The sequence below is a fragment of the Harmonia axyridis genome, chromosome 6 (genome assembly GCF_914767665.1).
Source record: "Harmonia axyridis chromosome 6, icHarAxyr1.1, whole genome shotgun sequence".
NCBI classification, from domain to species: domain Eukaryota; kingdom Metazoa; phylum Arthropoda; class Insecta; order Coleoptera; family Coccinellidae; genus Harmonia; species Harmonia axyridis.
The window spans coordinates 14,661,589-14,680,199 of NC_059506.1; the positions used below are offsets into that span (position 1 = coordinate 14,661,589).

The 18,611-nt window shown below is 37.8% G+C and overlaps 5 protein-coding genes across 5 annotated transcripts; 3 read left to right on the forward strand and 2 right to left on the reverse strand.

The window, feature by feature from the left end:
• Nucleotides 1–1,437: 1,437 nt before the first annotated feature.
• On the reverse strand, nucleotides 1,438–1,803 carry LOC123683278 (histone H1B-like; the record flags this gene model as incomplete). The annotated part of the gene is made up of 1 exon (XM_045622211.1): nucleotides 1,438–1,803. A coding segment is annotated over one exon (366 nt), but the record flags the coding sequence as incomplete, so codon positions are not given.
• Nucleotides 1,804–4,954: 3,151 nt separating this feature from the next.
• LOC123683279 (histone H4) lies at nucleotides 4,955–5,318 on the reverse strand. Its single transcript, XM_045622212.1, has one exon. It carries the CDS (start codon nucleotides 5,310–5,312, stop codon nucleotides 5,001–5,003), a length of 312 nt encoding a protein of 103 aa, XP_045478168.1. The 5' UTR covers nucleotides 5,313–5,318; the 3' UTR covers nucleotides 4,955–5,000.
• Nucleotides 5,319–5,511: 193 nt separating this feature from the next.
• Nucleotides 5,512–6,289, forward strand: LOC123683271 (histone H3). The gene has a single exon (XM_045622203.1). It carries the CDS (start codon nucleotides 5,518–5,520, stop codon nucleotides 5,926–5,928), a length of 411 nt encoding a protein of 136 aa, XP_045478159.1. The 5' UTR covers nucleotides 5,512–5,517; the 3' UTR covers nucleotides 5,929–6,289.
• A 5,668-nt stretch (nucleotides 6,290–11,957) lies between these two features.
• Nucleotides 11,958–12,411, forward strand: LOC123683276 (histone H2B-like). The gene has a single exon (XM_045622209.1). The coding sequence runs from the start codon at nucleotides 11,992–11,994 to the stop codon at nucleotides 12,361–12,363; it is 372 nt and encodes a 123-aa protein (XP_045478165.1). The 5' UTR covers nucleotides 11,958–11,991; the 3' UTR covers nucleotides 12,364–12,411.
• A 3,428-nt stretch (nucleotides 12,412–15,839) lies between these two features.
• On the forward strand, nucleotides 15,840–18,179 carry LOC123683081 (histone H1B-like; the record flags this gene model as incomplete). Its single annotated transcript, XM_045621980.1, has 2 exons — nucleotides 15,840–15,855; nucleotides 17,617–18,179. Coding segments are annotated over exons 1-2 (579 nt in total), but the record flags the coding sequence as incomplete, so codon positions are not given.
• Nucleotides 18,180–18,611: the final 432 nt, after the last annotated feature.

Genomic DNA, 18,611 nt, shown 5'->3' on the forward strand with positions numbered 1-18,611 from the left:
TCCCAACTATCATTCCGGACCTTTCTGAGAGCCTCCTTGACTCTATCGTTGAGCTAGAGTGCTTCTCTCTGATAAGCTCCGCCATCAATAGGTTATTACCACCAATAACACCCAAGAATCGCTCGAATTTCATGTTTTCTATTTTCAGCTGTTTGAAATGCAGGAATAAGAAAAAACCTTCTAATTTAACACAGACATCCTAAAGGACTAATGAACACGTAGGTACCTTTCATTTTGCAAACACAGAACCTTTCAGAAACTATAATTGATCATTTCAAAGAGCGATTTAACGAGCACACATATATAGGTATTAAATATGAATAACAAATATTAATCGCTCTTTGAAATGATCAATTATAGTTTCTGAAACGTTTATTTGTGATTGCAAAGTGATAGATACTTACGTATCAATTAGTCCTTCAGAAAGTATGTGTGAAATTAGCAGCCTTATATTATTCATTCGGTACCTGCATTTGTCCGATTTATTGTTACGTGAATATTGGCATTTTTTCGATATTCCGCTTGAATTATATATTTATTTGAAGTACCTATATGTACCTATTCGGTAATGATTGATTGCAAGTACTGACTTTGTTTTAAAGGTAAAAAAACCTGACCCGCCACCTCTTGTCCACATGTTTTTGGATAAGAACAAGATCTATGTTAAAACTGTCGAAATCAAAATCAGGATAGATATTTTTCAGGGGGACACGCAGAGTCTCTTCTGGATTTGTTTGGCGCTAAACCTACTGAGAAGCCAGTTAGATACATCGACGACCTCAAGCTCTACTCCGCTAACGACGAGCAATTGGGAAATGTGGTAGCGTTCTTTGAGGCTATCGGAATGAAGCCGGGGAAAGATGAATGTGCCGTGGTTCAGGCGAAGAGAGAAGTCAAGTACAATCAATAGGGGACAGATCTGGTCGGCACGCAGAACCTGACGATACAAGAATGCCAGAGTCTTTCATCTACCTCAGAGCACATCAAGCCCTAAGATCCCTGAAATGAAATGAAGAACATTTTCAAGGCAAAATTTGTAAAAAAAATTTTTGTAGTCTCATTCTAAAATAAATTGAAGGACAATAATCAATACGGTAAGGACTTTCGGTTTCAAGGTGGACAGAGAAATGGGGAATCAGAAAAATTGGAGAACAAGATGAATATTTCAAATTTGATCGATAATTTTTGAAGGTCCTGAGAAGGACCGATTAGTTAGACGAACCATTCTCATCACAACAGTAATTTTTATATATTTATTCACTTCTTCTTCTTCAAAGGTGCTGCTTTTTTCGGAGTTGCCACAGACTTGACTGATTTGGGTTTTGGAGCTTTCGGTTTCTTAGTTGGCGATTTCGCAATCTTCTTAGCTTTAGAAGGGGACTTGGCGGCTTTGGGGCTCTTCTTCTCGGTTGTTGCAACTGCTTTCTTCGTTTTCGTTACAGCGGCTTGTTTTTTGGCAACAGTAGACTTCTTTTTCTTCTTGTCGGTCACCACAGCTGATGCCGAAGTGGATTTTTTAAGATCATCTTTGGACTTGGAGGTGGCTTTTTTAATCACTTTCTTCTGGGATCCCGATGTCGAACCACCAGCTGCCAATTTGAACGAACCAGATGCGCCTTTTCCTTTTGTCTGAACTAAAGATCCAGATTGCACAGCTGATTTGAGGTATTTCTTAATGAAAGGAGCCAATTTTTCCGAATCTACTTTATAGTTGGAAGCTATAAATTTCTTGATGGCCTGCAATGACGATCCACTTCTTTCTTTCAAATCTTTGATGGCGTTATTAACCATCTCTGAAGTCGGAGGATGGTTGGGTTTGGCCTGTTTCGCGGTCGCAGTCTTTTTCTCGGATTTCTTCGCAGTTTTCGCACCGATTGGAACGGACGCACCGCTTTGTTGCACCTCTGTATCGGCAGAAGACATTATCGTGATAATTGATGAAATCGTTACACTGTATATATTTCAAAAACGTTAGATACACTTTCTGCAGGAAAAATACTGAAAATTAATGCATTAAAACTGAAGTCGACGGAACTTTGGCTAGAAATGTATGAATATGAGGATTATTTCGAGCAAAATGCTCAATTGATCAATCCTTGAAATTTCCGAATGGAAAAATCAAAAATAGAAAATTTCTGCACCATCTCGTCTAGAAATATTCCCGGAAAATTTCCCATAATCGATAATACACGACATTCGAAAGAAGGAATGTGAATTCCGGTATAAAACGCTATCGTTAACAAAGGTGGTCCTTCGAGCCGGAGTATTGGCCTCAGTTTTCTCCATGTAATTTGATTAATAGGAAATATAATCAATTGTATTTCAGGGAACGTAAATTGTTCGAATTTTCGTTAATTCAAAGCATACTTGATATAATCGATAACTTTCCTACAATTAGGGTTATTATAGTTCTGAAAGTGGCGAGTCGGTAGGGTGATCTAGTGTGGATGAATCTTCTAACTGTTCAATGAAGACAATTTTAAATCAACTCGTGAGAAATAACAGACAGGAAAGGATAATAATCGTATTTTGGAGCAGGCTGGAAATGTAGCTGATTGTTCATAAATTCATAGAAAAGCTTTTCCGCTAAATAATGCCGTAATACAAAAGCGCGTTCGGAAAAAGTAGTCAATCTAATATGAAAACTCGATTAATGTTAGACACGCACTAACGGATGAATTACCTGAAGAACGAACCAGGAGGTAATCATACAAATTAATAGTTTGAAAAAAAAAAAGGATAATATAAAATCTCCATAAAAAAAAACAATTTGTAATCCCATACTGGAAGCAGGAATCAGCGAATGATATAAATGGGAACCAGCGATATCGTGCAAACAAAACTATATTACCTCATTTAATTAAGATATCAAATAATTCAGTAAGTAAACTACTTTTAATAATTCAAGTGAAATAGTAAATTGTTAATTCTGCACTTCAAACAAGTGAAACTTAAGTAACACGGGAGAGTATAAATCTCAAGTATAATATTGACAGTCCAATGGGCACTGGAAGAATGTCTAGGTAAAGTTGCTTCACACGCCACTCATTATTATTATTATATTATAATAATATTGTATTATAATTATATTATAATGGATATGGAATGTCTTGATGATGAGTCTGATAACTCACTGGCAGATTGAATGGTCATAGAATCGAAAGTATAAATTTCCATCAACTCGTCATTAAGCTGAACGATGAAGAGAGCCTGAAATGAATGTCCACATTCACGTTCCAATATTGTGAATTGACGAGAAATTGAAGGCTCAATTTTAATTATTTTTATATTGTAAACTATTAGATGAATATCATTTTTACTGAAGAAGGAGAGTCTCTCCGAAACGTATGATTATATATTTTTTTATATGAAATAAACAAGTCCATTAAAAACCTGACACTTCCAAATAAAGGAAATACTATTGACTATATATATATATATAGACGCAATAATGGTCGTGATTTATACAGAATGATTTCTCAGGGAATCGGTGTGAACACCAAAAAAATACTCTGTTTTCTTTGCCGAGCTTTCGGATTTTATTCAATCCATCCTCAGGGCTTCTACAAGATATCAACAAAAATTATCAGTTACAATAAAGAGAAAAAATAAACATTCTATATATATATATATATATATGAACCCATCGGTTCATATTTGACACCCTTATGAGAGATAAGTTCAACGGTTGATATATATGTTTTTTCTTTGTAAATATAATATGGATTGTACCGTGTGTGAAATATTGTGCAATACGGGATAGGAATGAGAAAATTGGCTTCTCGATTAGAAAATGTGTGATCTCGTTATACGCGGAGGGGATTAACTTAGCGAGAATTATCAACTCAAACGGGTGGGATGAACGGAACTTCTTCTTCTTGATAGTGCCAATCCGTTATCGGATATTGGAGACCATTCTGGCTATTGTGACCTTATTCACTGTTGCACGAAACAGTCCAATTGTTGTTTCCCAGAACCAGACCCTCAAATTTCTGAGCCACGAAATTCTCCTCCTGCCGGGACCTCTCCTTCCCCCAACCATGCCCTGCTGTATAAGCTGGAGAAGGCTGTATCTTTGTTCATTCCGCATGATGTGGCCCAAGTACTCCAGTTTCCTCCTCTTCACGGTGTCAACAATTTCAGTTTTCTTGTTGACTAATATTAGAACCCTCTCATTGGTCATGTGCTCTGTGCAATTGATTCGGAGTATTCTTCTGTAGAGCCACATCTCGAATACTTCAAGCCTCTTACACGAAGCTTCAGTAAGCGTCCATGACTCCACCCATACAGAAGCACAGGAAAGACATAGCACTTCAGAAGTCGTATTTTGGTCTTCTTGTTCAGGTCGTGAATCGTGAAAAGTTTTTTCATTTTAATGGAAGCTGCTCTTGCCTTTTCAATCCTACAGCGGATTTCCCTCGAATGATCCCATGCCGAGGTACGAAATTGTTTCGACTCTCTACCATTCTGTTGTCGATGTAAAGTTGATGAACGTAACGCGCAGAAGAAATAATTATATATCTTATCGCCGCCTACCGTCATCGATTCTGTGAAAATATTTTATGGAATAATTTATATAAGCCCATTTCTTAATTTGTTCAAATTGATAAAATAAGGTGGCAATAAAATTTGGATGAGAAATGTTACTCCTAGTGCACTACTAACCAAATGCTTATAAACTTGAATAGATAACACTTGTTTGTCCTCGGAATATTTTTACATTTTGCGATCGTATGGTCACAGCAATTCCAAGTAAAAAAAAAATTAATAAATAATATTTAGTTAGGAGAATGAAAATGTTAGCTGTTTACCCTTAACGCTGAATTCCAAAAGAATTATCTCGTCATAGTAATTTGGTTGCCCATCTCACGGACAGGCTTAGGCTTTGTGGGAATTTTGTTTGCTTTCGGATTGTATGATATTTGCGTAATGGAAAAAACGAGAAAACGTTAACTTTGTGGTCCTGAAAAGGACCGATAGCAATATTTCGATGGTGAAATTTAACCTCCGAAACCGTACAACGTACGACCTTGGCGTTTCAAAGCATATACGACGTCCATTGCTGTTACAGTCTTCCTTTTTGCGTGTTCGGTGTAAGTTACAGCGTCTCTAATAACGTTTTCTAGGAATACCTTAAGTACACCTCTAGTTTCTTCGTAAATCAAACCAGAGATACGTTTCACCCCACCGCGGCGGGCCAATCTTCTGATAGCGGGCTTCGTGATTCCTTGGATATTGTCTCGTAGAACTTTCCTGTGACGCTTAGCGCCACCTTTTCCCAAACCCTTACCACCTTTGCCTCTGCCAGACATTTTTCAGTTAAGGACTACAATAACAAGAATTAACTAAAGGTTTCAGCGGAAAATACGGCTTTTATACCATCACAGTTTTCCCCACCACTAGATCTACACGACCAACCAATGATATTGCGAGAATGTGCAGAGGAACCGCCTACCTATTCCGCTATAAATAGATGAATCTAAGATTTCCCTCAACTAGTTTATACCCATACTCGAGATGGCCCGTACGAAGCAAACCGCAAGAAAATCCACTGGCGGAAAGGCACCGCGTAAGCAACTTGCCACAAAAGCGGCACGTAAAAGTGCACCCGCTACTGGTGGCGTAAAAAAACCTCATCGTTACCGTCCAGGTACCGTAGCTCTTCGTGAGATCCGTCGTTATCAGAAAAGTACCGAGCTGTTGATTCGCAAACTTCCTTTCCAAAGGTTAGTGCGCGAAATTGCCCAAGACTTCAAGACCGATCTCCGTTTCCAGAGCTCCGCCGTGATGGCCCTTCAAGAAGCTAGCGAAGCTTATCTGGTCGGTCTATTCGAAGATACAAATTTATGTGCCATTCACGCCAAGAGAGTAACCATTATGCCGAAGGACATTCAACTTGCTCGACGTATCCGTGGCGAACGTGCTTAAGCATCTTTTTCACAAAGTTTAAAATCGGTTCTTTTCAGAACCACAACTTTTTTTTTTACATTTATACAATTGATTGATTTCTTATAAGGTATCCCAAATTAAAGATCCGATATCAATAGTGCAATATAACCTTACTTAATTTCTTCCAACAAAATGCGTTACGAATTTCAATTTTGATTATGGATTTTCCATCAGTCTTTTGATATCCTCTATATCTTGGCGCAATAGCTTATTTTAAGCTGGAAGCAAATTATGCCGTCTTATTTCCAATTCGATCATTCAACTGCAAAAGATTCTGATGACCAGCATTAGAGAGAAGCGATACCGTGATTTCTAGATCACGTTGTGAAACGTGAACGTTACTTTATGATATCAGTGAAATTAAAGCGTGACGTGATCACTGTTTAGGTTGCTTGTTAATAATATTTAAATGAATCACCCAAACCTTAGTTCGTTTATCTTTGCAACTCGAATTGGTCACTCATTCAAAGCAAAATTGTTATGAAAACATCCATTTTTCTTACATATTCAACTCTTTTCCTTATTTCAGATTTAGTTAGGAACGTAACAGAAGGATATCGATTTTTCAAATGTTTCCTCAAATTTGAAGAGGTGATTTTGAAAGATAATTTCAACTTGCATAAATTACAAGTAGCATAATTTACATCAACTTTTGTGAAGAAAGCCCAAAGATTGCTGGTCTTTCGCCTGTTATTATTCTTTCGCCTATTATTATTATGTCGCTGACGTGTTTTCGTTTATTTTTTATAATACAGAGTACCATTTATTGCTTCGGTCGACAACTTCAATATAGAAAGAATTTCTTTGGGGTTGTTTATCAAAGATAAGCATAAAATTAGAATTTTATTGCCACCACCAATTATGCAGTAATGCAGTAGTTATTAGTTTGCAGCAAGTATTTATTGTTTAACTAGTTCTACAAAAATACTTCCTACAGCATGCGAAGTTGCCTACGATGCTGGGATTGTCATAAAAATATGCAATTATGTTAGTCGAAAAAGGTTCCGAAGCAATAAAAACATCAGGCTGCCTTCATAATTTACGATTGCAACGGACGATGATATGCCCTGAAAAGATCTGTGAAATGTTCAAACTGTTATCCCGTCACGCTCTGTATTCGTTTTTCGGAACCGTGACTACCTGTGACATTCTGATCTCAGTGATTAAATCACAGTTCGTGAAATATCGCTCTTCTCTAATCAGCATTCCACCGACTGTTTCATAACATTTTGAAGAGGATAATGAGCATACAAGTTGTAAATAACATCCCATCACCAGTAAGGGTTAATGTACAACAATCTAGCTTGCGACATGTTTGGAATACCATAGACGATGAGATGGCGGTAGTTTTTGCAGACACTCGCCATTGCTAGAGTCCATCGAACTCTGTGCTAAGCTTTAATTCTTCGGGTTTGATGAAATGTCCATCAGTTGATTATTCAGGTGATGCGTCAGCAGTGTTGTGAAAGGCAGTGCTATGGTTCCTAAATGGTTTTGTCGGAGATGACCCGGGACCAACTTCTATTTTCTTTTGAAGTTTGTAGGTTCGGGTATATACCCGAACTTAAATAGGTGGAGTCAATTTAGGTGGTACGATCTCAAATAAAAAGTTTACACTGAGAAGGTAATTTTTTTAGAAGGAATGGAATTAGAGAGTGAAGTTTGCGCAGCGAGGTGCGCAAAGAGTGAGTGAGTGAACACGTGGTGAAACACGTGGTAGCAAAAAGTGAGAGAGTGAACACGTGGTGAAACACGTAGTAATTGAGTCGTTAAGTGAATGTTGTGTTCCGTTACGGCTCAAGAAGTTTTTAAGTACTTTTCAGTACTAGTTATCAGTGAAAAAAAAAATATATAAATAAATAAAAAATGGAGAATAAGGTGACCAGACCAATCACAAATGAGGATATTCTGGGTTTTATGGCTGAAATACGGGAGTTGAGAGAGACAGTAGCTGCCCTCAGCCGTAGAAATACGCAACTTGAAACATTGCTCACGCAATGTTCAAGCATAGGCCACGCCCCCTCAGGAACAACTTCGACAAATGAGGAGGCGACAACCGAGATGGAAGTCGACCATCAGATCCAGGGGAACAACAAAGCAGATGAAAAAGTCTCAAACGACGAGGATGACGAGGAATTCCAACTCGTCAGTAGAAAAAAGAAAAGGAGGACTGAGGCGCCGGTATCACCCAAACCGGCTGCTGCGGATGAGAAAAAGACGAGAGTTCCGCCTATTATCCTGCGGACCAAGGAAAATTGGTCGCAGATAATACGGTTCCTGAAAGAGTGCGGAATAAATATTCTGAGGAGTCAGAATATTAAAGATGGGGTCAGAATACAACCCGCTGGAGCCGACGATTATCGGAGAATCACCAAAATCTTCGACCAGAAAGATCTCCCGTATCACTCTTTCTCCCTTCCTGAGGAGAAAGTTCTAAAAGTGGTATTGAGGGGAATACCTGAAACGGTTGAGATGACAACCGTCGCAGAGGACTTGAAGAAACAAGGCTTCCACCCAACGGGAGCCTTTAGGATGAAAAGCGGCAAAGAAAGAAAGCCAACCCCCCTGGTTCTAGTCCATTTGCCGCGAGACGAAAGTCGTATTTACGACATAAAAACTGCCGCTGATGTCTGCGTTAAGGTGGAAACATTACGCAGAAAACCCGGTCTGGGCCAATGCCATAGGTGCCAGAAATTCGGGCATGCGGCAAATAGATGCAACGCACCAAGGAAATGCGTTGCCTGCGCAGAGGACCACAATGGGGTGACGAAGTGCCCCAAGGATAAAAAGAGCCCGGCGAAATGCGCTCTATGTAATGGCCCTCATCCGGCCAATTACAAGGGATGCCCCCTCAATCCCTCAAAGGGAAATCCGACGGTTTCCTTTTCAAAGCCGGCCGTCTCACAGAAAGATCAGGCCAAACCCATTTCGGCACCAAAAAGGACGGTTCCTGCCAAAGTAGAGCAGAAACCCGAGAAGAAGACCCCGAAGGAAAAGAATCCAGCGTTCAAAACGAAGAAGACGGCGAAAAAATCGCCTAAGAAAATTTCTCCGAAAAAGGCAGAAATTGAAAAACTCATGGCCACATTCCAGGTCATGATGAACCAGATGATCAAACTTCTGGAATAGCACTGGAGTACAGAAGGAAGCCAAAATCTCTGGAGATAGCGGTCTGGAATGCAGACGGCATCACCAATAAAAAGGACGAGTTCGAAGACTTCTTGAACAGGCATGAAGTGGATGTAGCACTGGTGTGTGAAACCCACCTCAAACCATGCCTCTCTCTGAAAATCCGCAACTACCAGACCTATCGTAGGGACCGGAATGACGAGAGAAAAGGTGGAACAGCCATCTTGATCAAGAAGTCTATTGCTCATTCGGAAATAGATCTACCCGATCTTCAGCATCTGGAAGCCAACGCAATAACCGTGTACACCAACTCCGGTGACATAAGATTGATTGCCGCTTATAATAGACCGGGCCGAAAACTACTCAATGAGGACTTGAGGCGTGTTTTCGATCCCAGAACTCCGACACTGATGGCAGGCGATCTGAACGCCAAGCATCCAGCATGGCATAGCAGAATCACAAATGCTAGTGGAAGAACACTGAACGATTTTGCGGACAATAACCAAGAAATCGTTATGAATGCACCGAATGAGCCAACTCATTACGGACCGATAGGTCGCCCGGATGTATTGGACATCGCGATGTTCAAGAACATCCCATTAGTTCATCGGATCACAGCCATATCTGAGCTGAGTTCCGATCATAATCCTTTTTTGGTTCATCTTGGAGATGAATTCGACGTGGATCCGCCAAAAACCAAGTCATGGACAGACTGGCAGGTTTTCAAGGAACAAATGACGACGAATATGGGTCCACTTAGACTCATATATGACTCCAAGGAACTGGACTCAGCCGTCGAGTCCCTCACGAAAATCATCAAAACGTCATTGGACGGTTCAACACGAATTTCTTCTTTGCCTAGTCAGAAGAACTCGATCCCAGAAGACATCAAGGAGCTTATCAGGGAGAAGCATAGAGCGAGGCGTAGAGCTCAGAACACACTCAGCCCTGAGGACCGTCGAGTGTTCAATCAGCTCAACGCTAGAGTCAAGGAGGCTCTCAGAAAGGTCCGGAATGATCGTTGGGAAGAGAAATTAATCTCTCTTTCCACAGAAGACAACAGTGTTTGGCGGATGGCCAAAGCACTGCGCTCAGATAGAAAACCAACCCCACCGATTCACGGTTTACAAGGAATGGTATATAGTCCAGAAGAAAAGGCTGAAGCTTTCGCGGATAACCTCGAAAGCCAATGCAGTTGTACCTACAACTATGCGGATTTGGACCACATCGAGGACGTCAACCGCAAAGTGAGAAGAGACCTGAAAAAGGAATCAACGGAAGCTATTGGTTTCGCAACCGTTCAGGAAATCCAGAACACTATTATGTCGAGTAAAGTGAAAACGGCACCAGGACCAGACGGCATCACTAACTTGACGTTGCGAAACCTCCCTCGAAAAGCCTTAGTAGCATTGACGAATATAGTCAATGCTACGCTACGACTAAGGTACTTTCCGAAGGAATGGAAGAAAGCCAACGTGGTTTCAATCCACAAGGCCGGCAAAGATGCTAAATTCCCGCAGAACTACCGTCCTATCAGTCTTCTCTCGTGCATAGGGAAGATTACGGAAGCGGTCATTCTGAAAAGACTGAAGACAATAACAGAAGAAAAGAAGATTATACAGTTGGAACAGTTTGGTTTTCAAAGCCAACACTCCACTGTGCAACAGGTGCTCCGAGTAGTGGAACAAATCACGGATGGATATAACCGCAAACAAGTCACAGGAGCTGTGTTCTTGGATGTGGCCAAAGCGTTTGATAAAGTATGGCACAAAGGATTGCTATACAAACTGCTCGCGGCCGGATTTCCACTCTCCATGGTCCAACTTCTAGCTTCTTACCTGCATTCTCGCAAGTTTAGAGCCAGAGTTGACGGAGTATTGTCTTCAGAGAGGTCTCTTTCAGCCGGAGTTCCGCAAGGATCTCTGCTGTCTCCAATATTATTCACAATATATGTATCCGACATGCCAAAAACGGTGAAAACCTCCATGGCACTGTACGCTGACGACACCGCCATTCTTGCCAGTTCATAGTGTCCCAAAATGGCAACGAAGTATCTACAGGAAGCCATCTATAGACTTCAATCCTGGTTTGCTCGATGGAGAATCGAAGTAAACCCTGAGAAGAGCGAAGCCGTTCTTTTCAGTCGAAAGAAAAAAGATCCCATAGGACATGTCGTAATGTTCGGTAGGAGGATCGAATGGAAAGACGAGGCCAAGTATCTGGGAGTGATACTTGACAAGAAGCTTACTTGGAAACAACACGTCACATCGGCTGTGACGAAGGGAAAGACAGCAGCGGCAGCGTTGCAACCGCTACTTTGCAAAAGCAGCAAAATGTCTCTTTCCAACAAGCTTCTTCTCTATAAGTCCACCATTCGGCCGGTCATGTCTTACGCATGCCCGGCTTGGGGATACGCCGCAAAGACGCATCTGCAGGGACTTCAAGTCGTGCAGAGTACGATCCTGAGACGGGCCGTAAATGCACCATGGTTTGTCAGCAACGTACGGATACATGAAGACCTGCATATACCATTCTTAGACGACCATTTAATAGATCTGAGCGTGAAGACCTTCAACAAAATGAAAAATCACGCAAACCCTCTTATAAGGAAGGCTTGCGACTATGATGAAAAAGCCCCTAGGAAACACAAAAGACCGAAGATGGCACTTCCCTAGGAAGTGTGTATTAGAGCCAAACCCTTACTGGCACAGAGATTGTGTAATAATTAATTACACAAACCTTCTGAAGTGGCATACTGCCACCTGCTAGAGCAGACCAAATTAGCTCACCAGAGGTAAATCATATTGAGACTGAGCAGTAAAAGGCTAATAGCCTGACTGCAAAAGAGAACGAAGTTCCAAGTTCCAAGGTAATTTTTTAGTTTTCACTTATCGTCAGATTGATCGATTGAAGATGCCTCCTAAAACTAGCGGAAAAGCTGCCAAGAAAGCTGGCAAGGCCCAAAAAAACATTTCTAAAAGCGACAAGAAGAAGAAACGCAAGAGGAAGGAAAGTTACGCTATCTACATTTATAAAGTATTGAAACAAGTCCATCCGGATACGGGTATTTCAAGCAAGGCTATGAGCATCATGAACAGTTTCGTTAATGATATTTTCGAACGCATCGCCGCCGAGGCGAGTAGACTTGCTCACTACAACAAACGTTCGACAATAACCAGCAGGGAAATTCAAACAGCAGTGCGCCTTCTCTTGCCCGGTGAGTTGGCAAAACACGCCGTCAGCGAAGGAACTAAAGCAGTAACAAAATACACCAGTTCCAAATAAAGCAGGAATTGTTGTTGCATATCAAACGGTTCTTTTCAGAACCACAAATTTTTAAAACTTATAATTATAGTCTGATCTCTAATTTCACCGTTAACGACATGTAGATTTATCAATTTGAAATAATCCATACTAATATAATTCGAATATGTTCGTCAACTTCCTATACCTTGTCTGATAATTTTGCACACCAATATCATATATATATATATGTATATATATTCGGTTCAATGTTATTTACCTGCTTTTCAATTGTTACTATATATATATATATATAAATATATATTTATACCGTTGCAGGGTAAGGCTTAGAGGTTGCCGGTTCCTCTCAGAACAAGGCAACACTCAATTGCTTCTGAGGAAACTTCTCACAATTCTCGTGGTCCACAAGATCATCTCCTTTTGCGCCTTCTCTATTAGATCTTCGTGAAGTCCAAGTTTGGCTGTGTTCCCAGTTAGATGCATCTCAACCAGCCCATTCGTGGTGTGAGTAGATATATATATATATATATATATATATATATATATATATATATTATATATATATATATATATATATATATATATATATACATATATAATATATATATATATATATATATATATATATATATATATATATATACATATATATATATATATATATATATATATATATATATATATATATATATATACATATATATATATATATATATATATATATATATATATATATATATATATATATATATATATATATATATATATATATATATATATATATATATATATATATATATATATATATATATATATATATATATATATTTATCTATATATATCAATATATATATATATATCTATATAAGGATAAGGACAGTCCCTCTCAGAGAGATACTAACCGTAGACACGTGTTTCGGGCTTTCGGCCCTCATCAGTACGGTGAACAAGTGTTAGGATGTGCAACACTTGAAAGAAACAACAAACAAACAGAGTCAACAACAGAAGCCAGCAATCCATTTGTGGTTTCAGCAGGAAGACCCAATGTGTTTTCGGGCAACAAGCGACATCACCACGCGAAAAGCTATAACTAACTGCGTGACATCCGAATCCAGAAATAATAACATGTCGGAAGGATAACGAGGGTAATTGTTCATAAAACAAATCATAAGGATAAGGACAGTTCTCTGAGAGGGACTGTCCTTATCCTTATGATTTGTTTTATGAACAATTACCCTCGTTATCCTTCCGACATATATCTATATATATATATATATATATATATATATATATATATATATATATATATATATATATATATATATATATATATATATATACAGGGTGAGTCTTTGACTTGTACATATATTTTAACCGAAGGTTCTTGAGGTCAAAAGAAACACTTTTTTCATTTACCATTTTTTCCGATTCGGCCCTGTTAAAAAGATATAGCCATTTTAAATTTTCAAAATGAGCTAATTCACCCCTGAAAACCGGAACACTGAAGTTTTCTCAAGCATAAGATATACCTCTTGAACCTTGGAAATAAGCGACTAAATTAGAAAAACCATCATAAACTCACGTTTAACATTCCATTTGTTGAACAAAGTAGTGTTTATAATCAAATAAATGAGTTATTCCAATTTCGTTGACGCTAAAGATTAAATATTCTTCTCTTGATTTCTATTTCATTTTCGATAATTATAACGAATTGAGCTCGCTTCCAGCCATATTAGCTCTGATACTCATATCCATTCATTCATTATATTTCATTTATATGATATCGTTGTTTATTTTTCGTGCAAGAATTAACCTTAAAATCTCAAATAAATAATATTCATCTATGAAAGATCTAACACAGACTATAGTAATCTGTGGTTTTAAGTTTGAATTTCAAATTTCGAGTGATGCCAAATATAAACACAGCAGTTCGGTTCGAATAATCTATGTTCTAACCTAAAATTTTCATTTACAGTTTACACTGTTATTGTTATAAGATATTTGTTATGAAATGAAGCATTTGATTTGTTCCAACTATCTCATAAAAATATTGAAATGCATCAATATTTTTGAAACCATCAGTATGAAAATATGGAAATATGTAAAATATTCTGGCTCTGTAATCAATGGAAAATGTTAGACTCCACTTGTAATCAAATTTGTTCTTAATGTGTACCTACATTATAGCCAACTTTACTACTTAATTCATCTTGATTTTGGCATTGAAAATAAATGAGAAGTATTCAATATAATTATCCACAATAGAATATTTGGTTTCTTTCAACTCACCTGATTTGTTTTCACATTAAAACAATTATGGCCCTCTTGGAAGTATGTCAATCATAAGCTCTTAGGATGAATTTATGGAATAGCAAAAGAATAAAAGTATTCAATCTCAATCACATGAAAATTTGTCTAGTATGTACCTAGTGGTATGTTTCGATGTGTGTGGTATGTTTCGATGTGAGTTAGAATGAGCCGAAGAAGAATACAGTATTGTTCGATAGCAGCAGTCTTTAGTGGGATATTGATTGTTGTCATTATAATGGGACTATTTTGTGAAAACTTTTTTAAACATGGGTTTTATGAATAATCTGGACTTTTCAAAAAGAATGTTGATTGTAGTGAAGTATCTTATTATCAGAGCTGTGCCAAAGCTCAGTGATTTTTAATCAAATCGAGGAGTTGAGGTGAGCTTATTCAAATAACTTCATTTTCAAACTAAGTTGGCTAGTACTTCAATTCTTAAATCTGAGACATGACTTCATAGTAAATATTCATTTCTGTGGTTTTTTTTCCACAATAGAACAGAGTTGCATTCAGCCAAAGTACCCAATTTTTTTAATTTCACAGATAATTTTTTTTTTTTAAGATCAAGTTATTCGAAAACGGCGCTTTGTACGAGAAAATATGAAGAATACTTTTATTTTTCAAATTAGCCAAATATTCTTCAATGAACGTTCAAATTACTATTAAGAGTTGGTTTCTTCGAATTTCTGGTATTTTGATGGTATGTTATGTTCATAACATAGAAACAGAAGAATGTGTATGGAATCTGGTGTTCGGAGAAGATGTATCACATCAAAAAAAGCTATATTTCAAAAATCATTTCCTTCGATACAACCATTTCCGAGATATAGCCGATAATCACATTTTTTTAACGATTTTCAACAGCCTGTATCTTTTTAACCGGGCCGAATCGGAAAAAATGGTAAAGGAAAAAAGTGTTTCTTTTGACCTCAGGAATCTTGGGTTAAAATATATGTACAAGTCAAAGACTCACCCTGTATATATATATATATATATATATATATATATATATATATATATATATAGTATATTTCAACCAACAAAGAAAATCATGATTCAAGACGAGACAACCAAACATACACCTCGATTTATATATATATATATATATATATATATATATATATATATATATATATATATGTATGTATTTATCTCAAGGAGCTGAATCTGCCTAAGAACACGATCACATGGATGCAGAAGGCTGTGATTTTGGGAACCGTGAATATCTTACGGAAGGTCGTATACCCCCATTGATCAAAAAGAGGGTTATCCTTGATGCCTTGGCGTCCGGATAACTCTACCAAACCCACTAATGAGTGTTCAGATGTTCATTTCTGTTCTATATTGTTAACAAGTGTCGGGGACGTGGCACATCTTTGTATTAATGCTTTTTGAACAATATTCCTTATTCTTCATATAGGGATCTTGTTTTCGCTGTATATTTCATTACTCCGATCAACAATAACATTGCATAAACCTGCAAATATTCTTCATTGCTCACCTCTTTCTTTCTTCTTTTCTTCAATAACAGATTTATGGAAAATTACATTACGGCACTATTATGACCGTTAATAACAATAAAAATTAAATCTGCCAGTATGTACTCATCATCATAAACATTTCAGGCTCTCTTCATCGTTCAGCTTAATGACGAGTTGATGGAAATTTATACTTTCGATTCTATGACCATTCAATCTGCCAGTGAGTTATCAGACTCATCATCAAGACATTCCATATCCATTATAATATAATTATAATACAATATTATTATAATATAATAATAATAATGAGTGGCGTGTGAAGCAACTTTACCTAGACATTCTTCCAGTGCCCATTGGACTGTCAATATTATACTTGAGATTTATACTCTCCCGTGTTACTTAAGTTTCACATGTTTGAAGTGCAGAATTAACAATTTACTATTTCACTTGAATTATTAAAAGTAGTTTACTTACTGAATTATTTGATATCTTAATTAAATGAGGTAATATAGTTTTGTTTGCACGATATCGCTGGTTCCCATTTATATCATTCGCTGATTCCTGCTTCCAGTATGGGATTACAAATTGTTTTTTTTTATGGAGATTTTATATTATCCTTTTTTTTTTTCAAACTATTAATTTGTATGATTACCTCCTGGTTCGTTCTTCAGGTAATTCATCCGTTAGTGCGTGTCTAACATTAATCGAGTTTTCATATTAGATTGACTACTTTTTCCGAACGCGCTTTTGTATTACGGCATTATTTAGCGGAAAAGCTTTTCTATGAATTTATGAACAATCAGCTACATTTCCAGCCTGCTCCAAAATACGATTATTATCCTTTCCTGTCTGTTATTTCTCACGAGTTGATTTAAAATTGTCTTCATTGAACAGTTAGAAGATTCATCCACACTAGATCACCCTACCGACTCGCCACTTTCAGAACTATAATAACCCTAATTGTAGGAAAGTTATCGATTATATCAAGTATGCTTTGAATTAACGAAAATTCGAACAATTTACGTTCCCTGAAATACAATTGATTATATTTCCTATTAATCAAATTACATGGAGAAAACTGAGGCCAATACTCCGGCTCGAAGGACCACCTTTGTTAACGATAGCGTTTTATACCGGAATTACCGGAATTCACATTCCTTCTTTCGAATGTCGTGTATTATCGATTATGGGAAATTTTCCGGGAATATTTCTAGACGAGATGGTGCAGAAATTTTCTATTTTTGATTTTTCCATTCGGAAATTTCAAGGATTGATCAATTGAGCATTTTGCTCGAAATAATCCTCATATTCATACATTTCTAGCCAAAGTTCCGCCGACTTCAGTTTTAATGCATTAATTTTCAGTATTTTTCCTGCATAAAGTGTATCTAACGTTTTTGAAATATATACATTGTAACGATTTCATCAATTATCACGATAATGTCTTCTGCCGATACAGAGGTGCAACAAAGCGGTGCGTCCGTTCCAATCGGTGCGAAAACTGCGAAGAAATCCGAGAAAAAGACTGCGACCGCGAAACAGGCCAAACCCAACCATCCTCCGACTTCAGAGATGGTTAATAACGCCATCAAAGATTTGAAAGAAAGAAGTGGATCGTCATTGCAGGCCATCAAGAAATTTATAGCTCCCAACTATAAAGTAGATTCGGAAAAATTGGCTCCTTTCATTAAGAAATACCTCAAATCAGCTGTGCAATCTGGATCTTTAGTTCAGACAAAAGGAAAAGGCGCATCTGGTTCGTTCAAATTGGCAGCTGGTGGTTCGACATCGGGATCCCAGAAGAAAGTGATTAAAAAAGCCACCTTCAAGTCCAAAGATGATCTTAAAAAATCCACTTCGGCATCAGCTGTGGTGACCGACAAGAAGAAAAAGAAGTCTACTGTTGCCAAAAAACAAGCCGCTGTAACGAAAACGAAGAAAGCAGTTGCAACAACCGAGAAGAAGAGCCCCAAAGCCGCCAAGTCCCCTTCTAAAGCTAAGAAGATTGCGAAATCGCCAACTAAGAAACCGAAAGCTCCAAAACCCAAATCAGTCAAGTCTGTGGCAACTCCGAAAAAAGCAGCACCTTTGAAGAAGAAGAAGTGAATAAATATATAAAAATTACTGTTGTGATGAGAATGGTTCGTCTAACTAATCGGTCCTTCTCAGGACCTTCAAAAATTATCGATCAAATTTGAAATATTCATCTTGTTCTCCAATTTTTCTGATTCCCCATTTCTCTGTCCACCTTGAAACCGAAAGTCCTTACCGTATTGATTGTTGTCCTTCAATTTATTTTAGAATGAGACTACAGAAATTTTTTTTACAAATTTTGCCTTGAAAATGTTCTTCATTTCATTTCAGGGATCTTAGGGCTTGATGTGCTCTGAGGTAGATGAAAGACTCTGGCATTCTTGTATCGTCAGGTTCTGCGTGCCGACCAGATCTGTCCCCTATTAATTGTACTTGACTTCTCTC

Coding starts and splice junctions, on each gene's coding strand:
- LOC123683279 (XM_045622212.1), bottom strand. CDS start 5,312: ATGTCTGGCAGAGGCAAAGGTGGTAAGGGTTTGGGAAAAGGTGGCGCT.
- LOC123683271 (XM_045622203.1), top strand. CDS start 5,518: ATGGCCCGTACGAAGCAAACCGCAAGAAAATCCACTGGCGGAAAGGCA.
- LOC123683276 (XM_045622209.1), top strand. CDS start 11,992: ATGCCTCCTAAAACTAGCGGAAAAGCTGCCAAGAAAGCTGGCAAGGCC.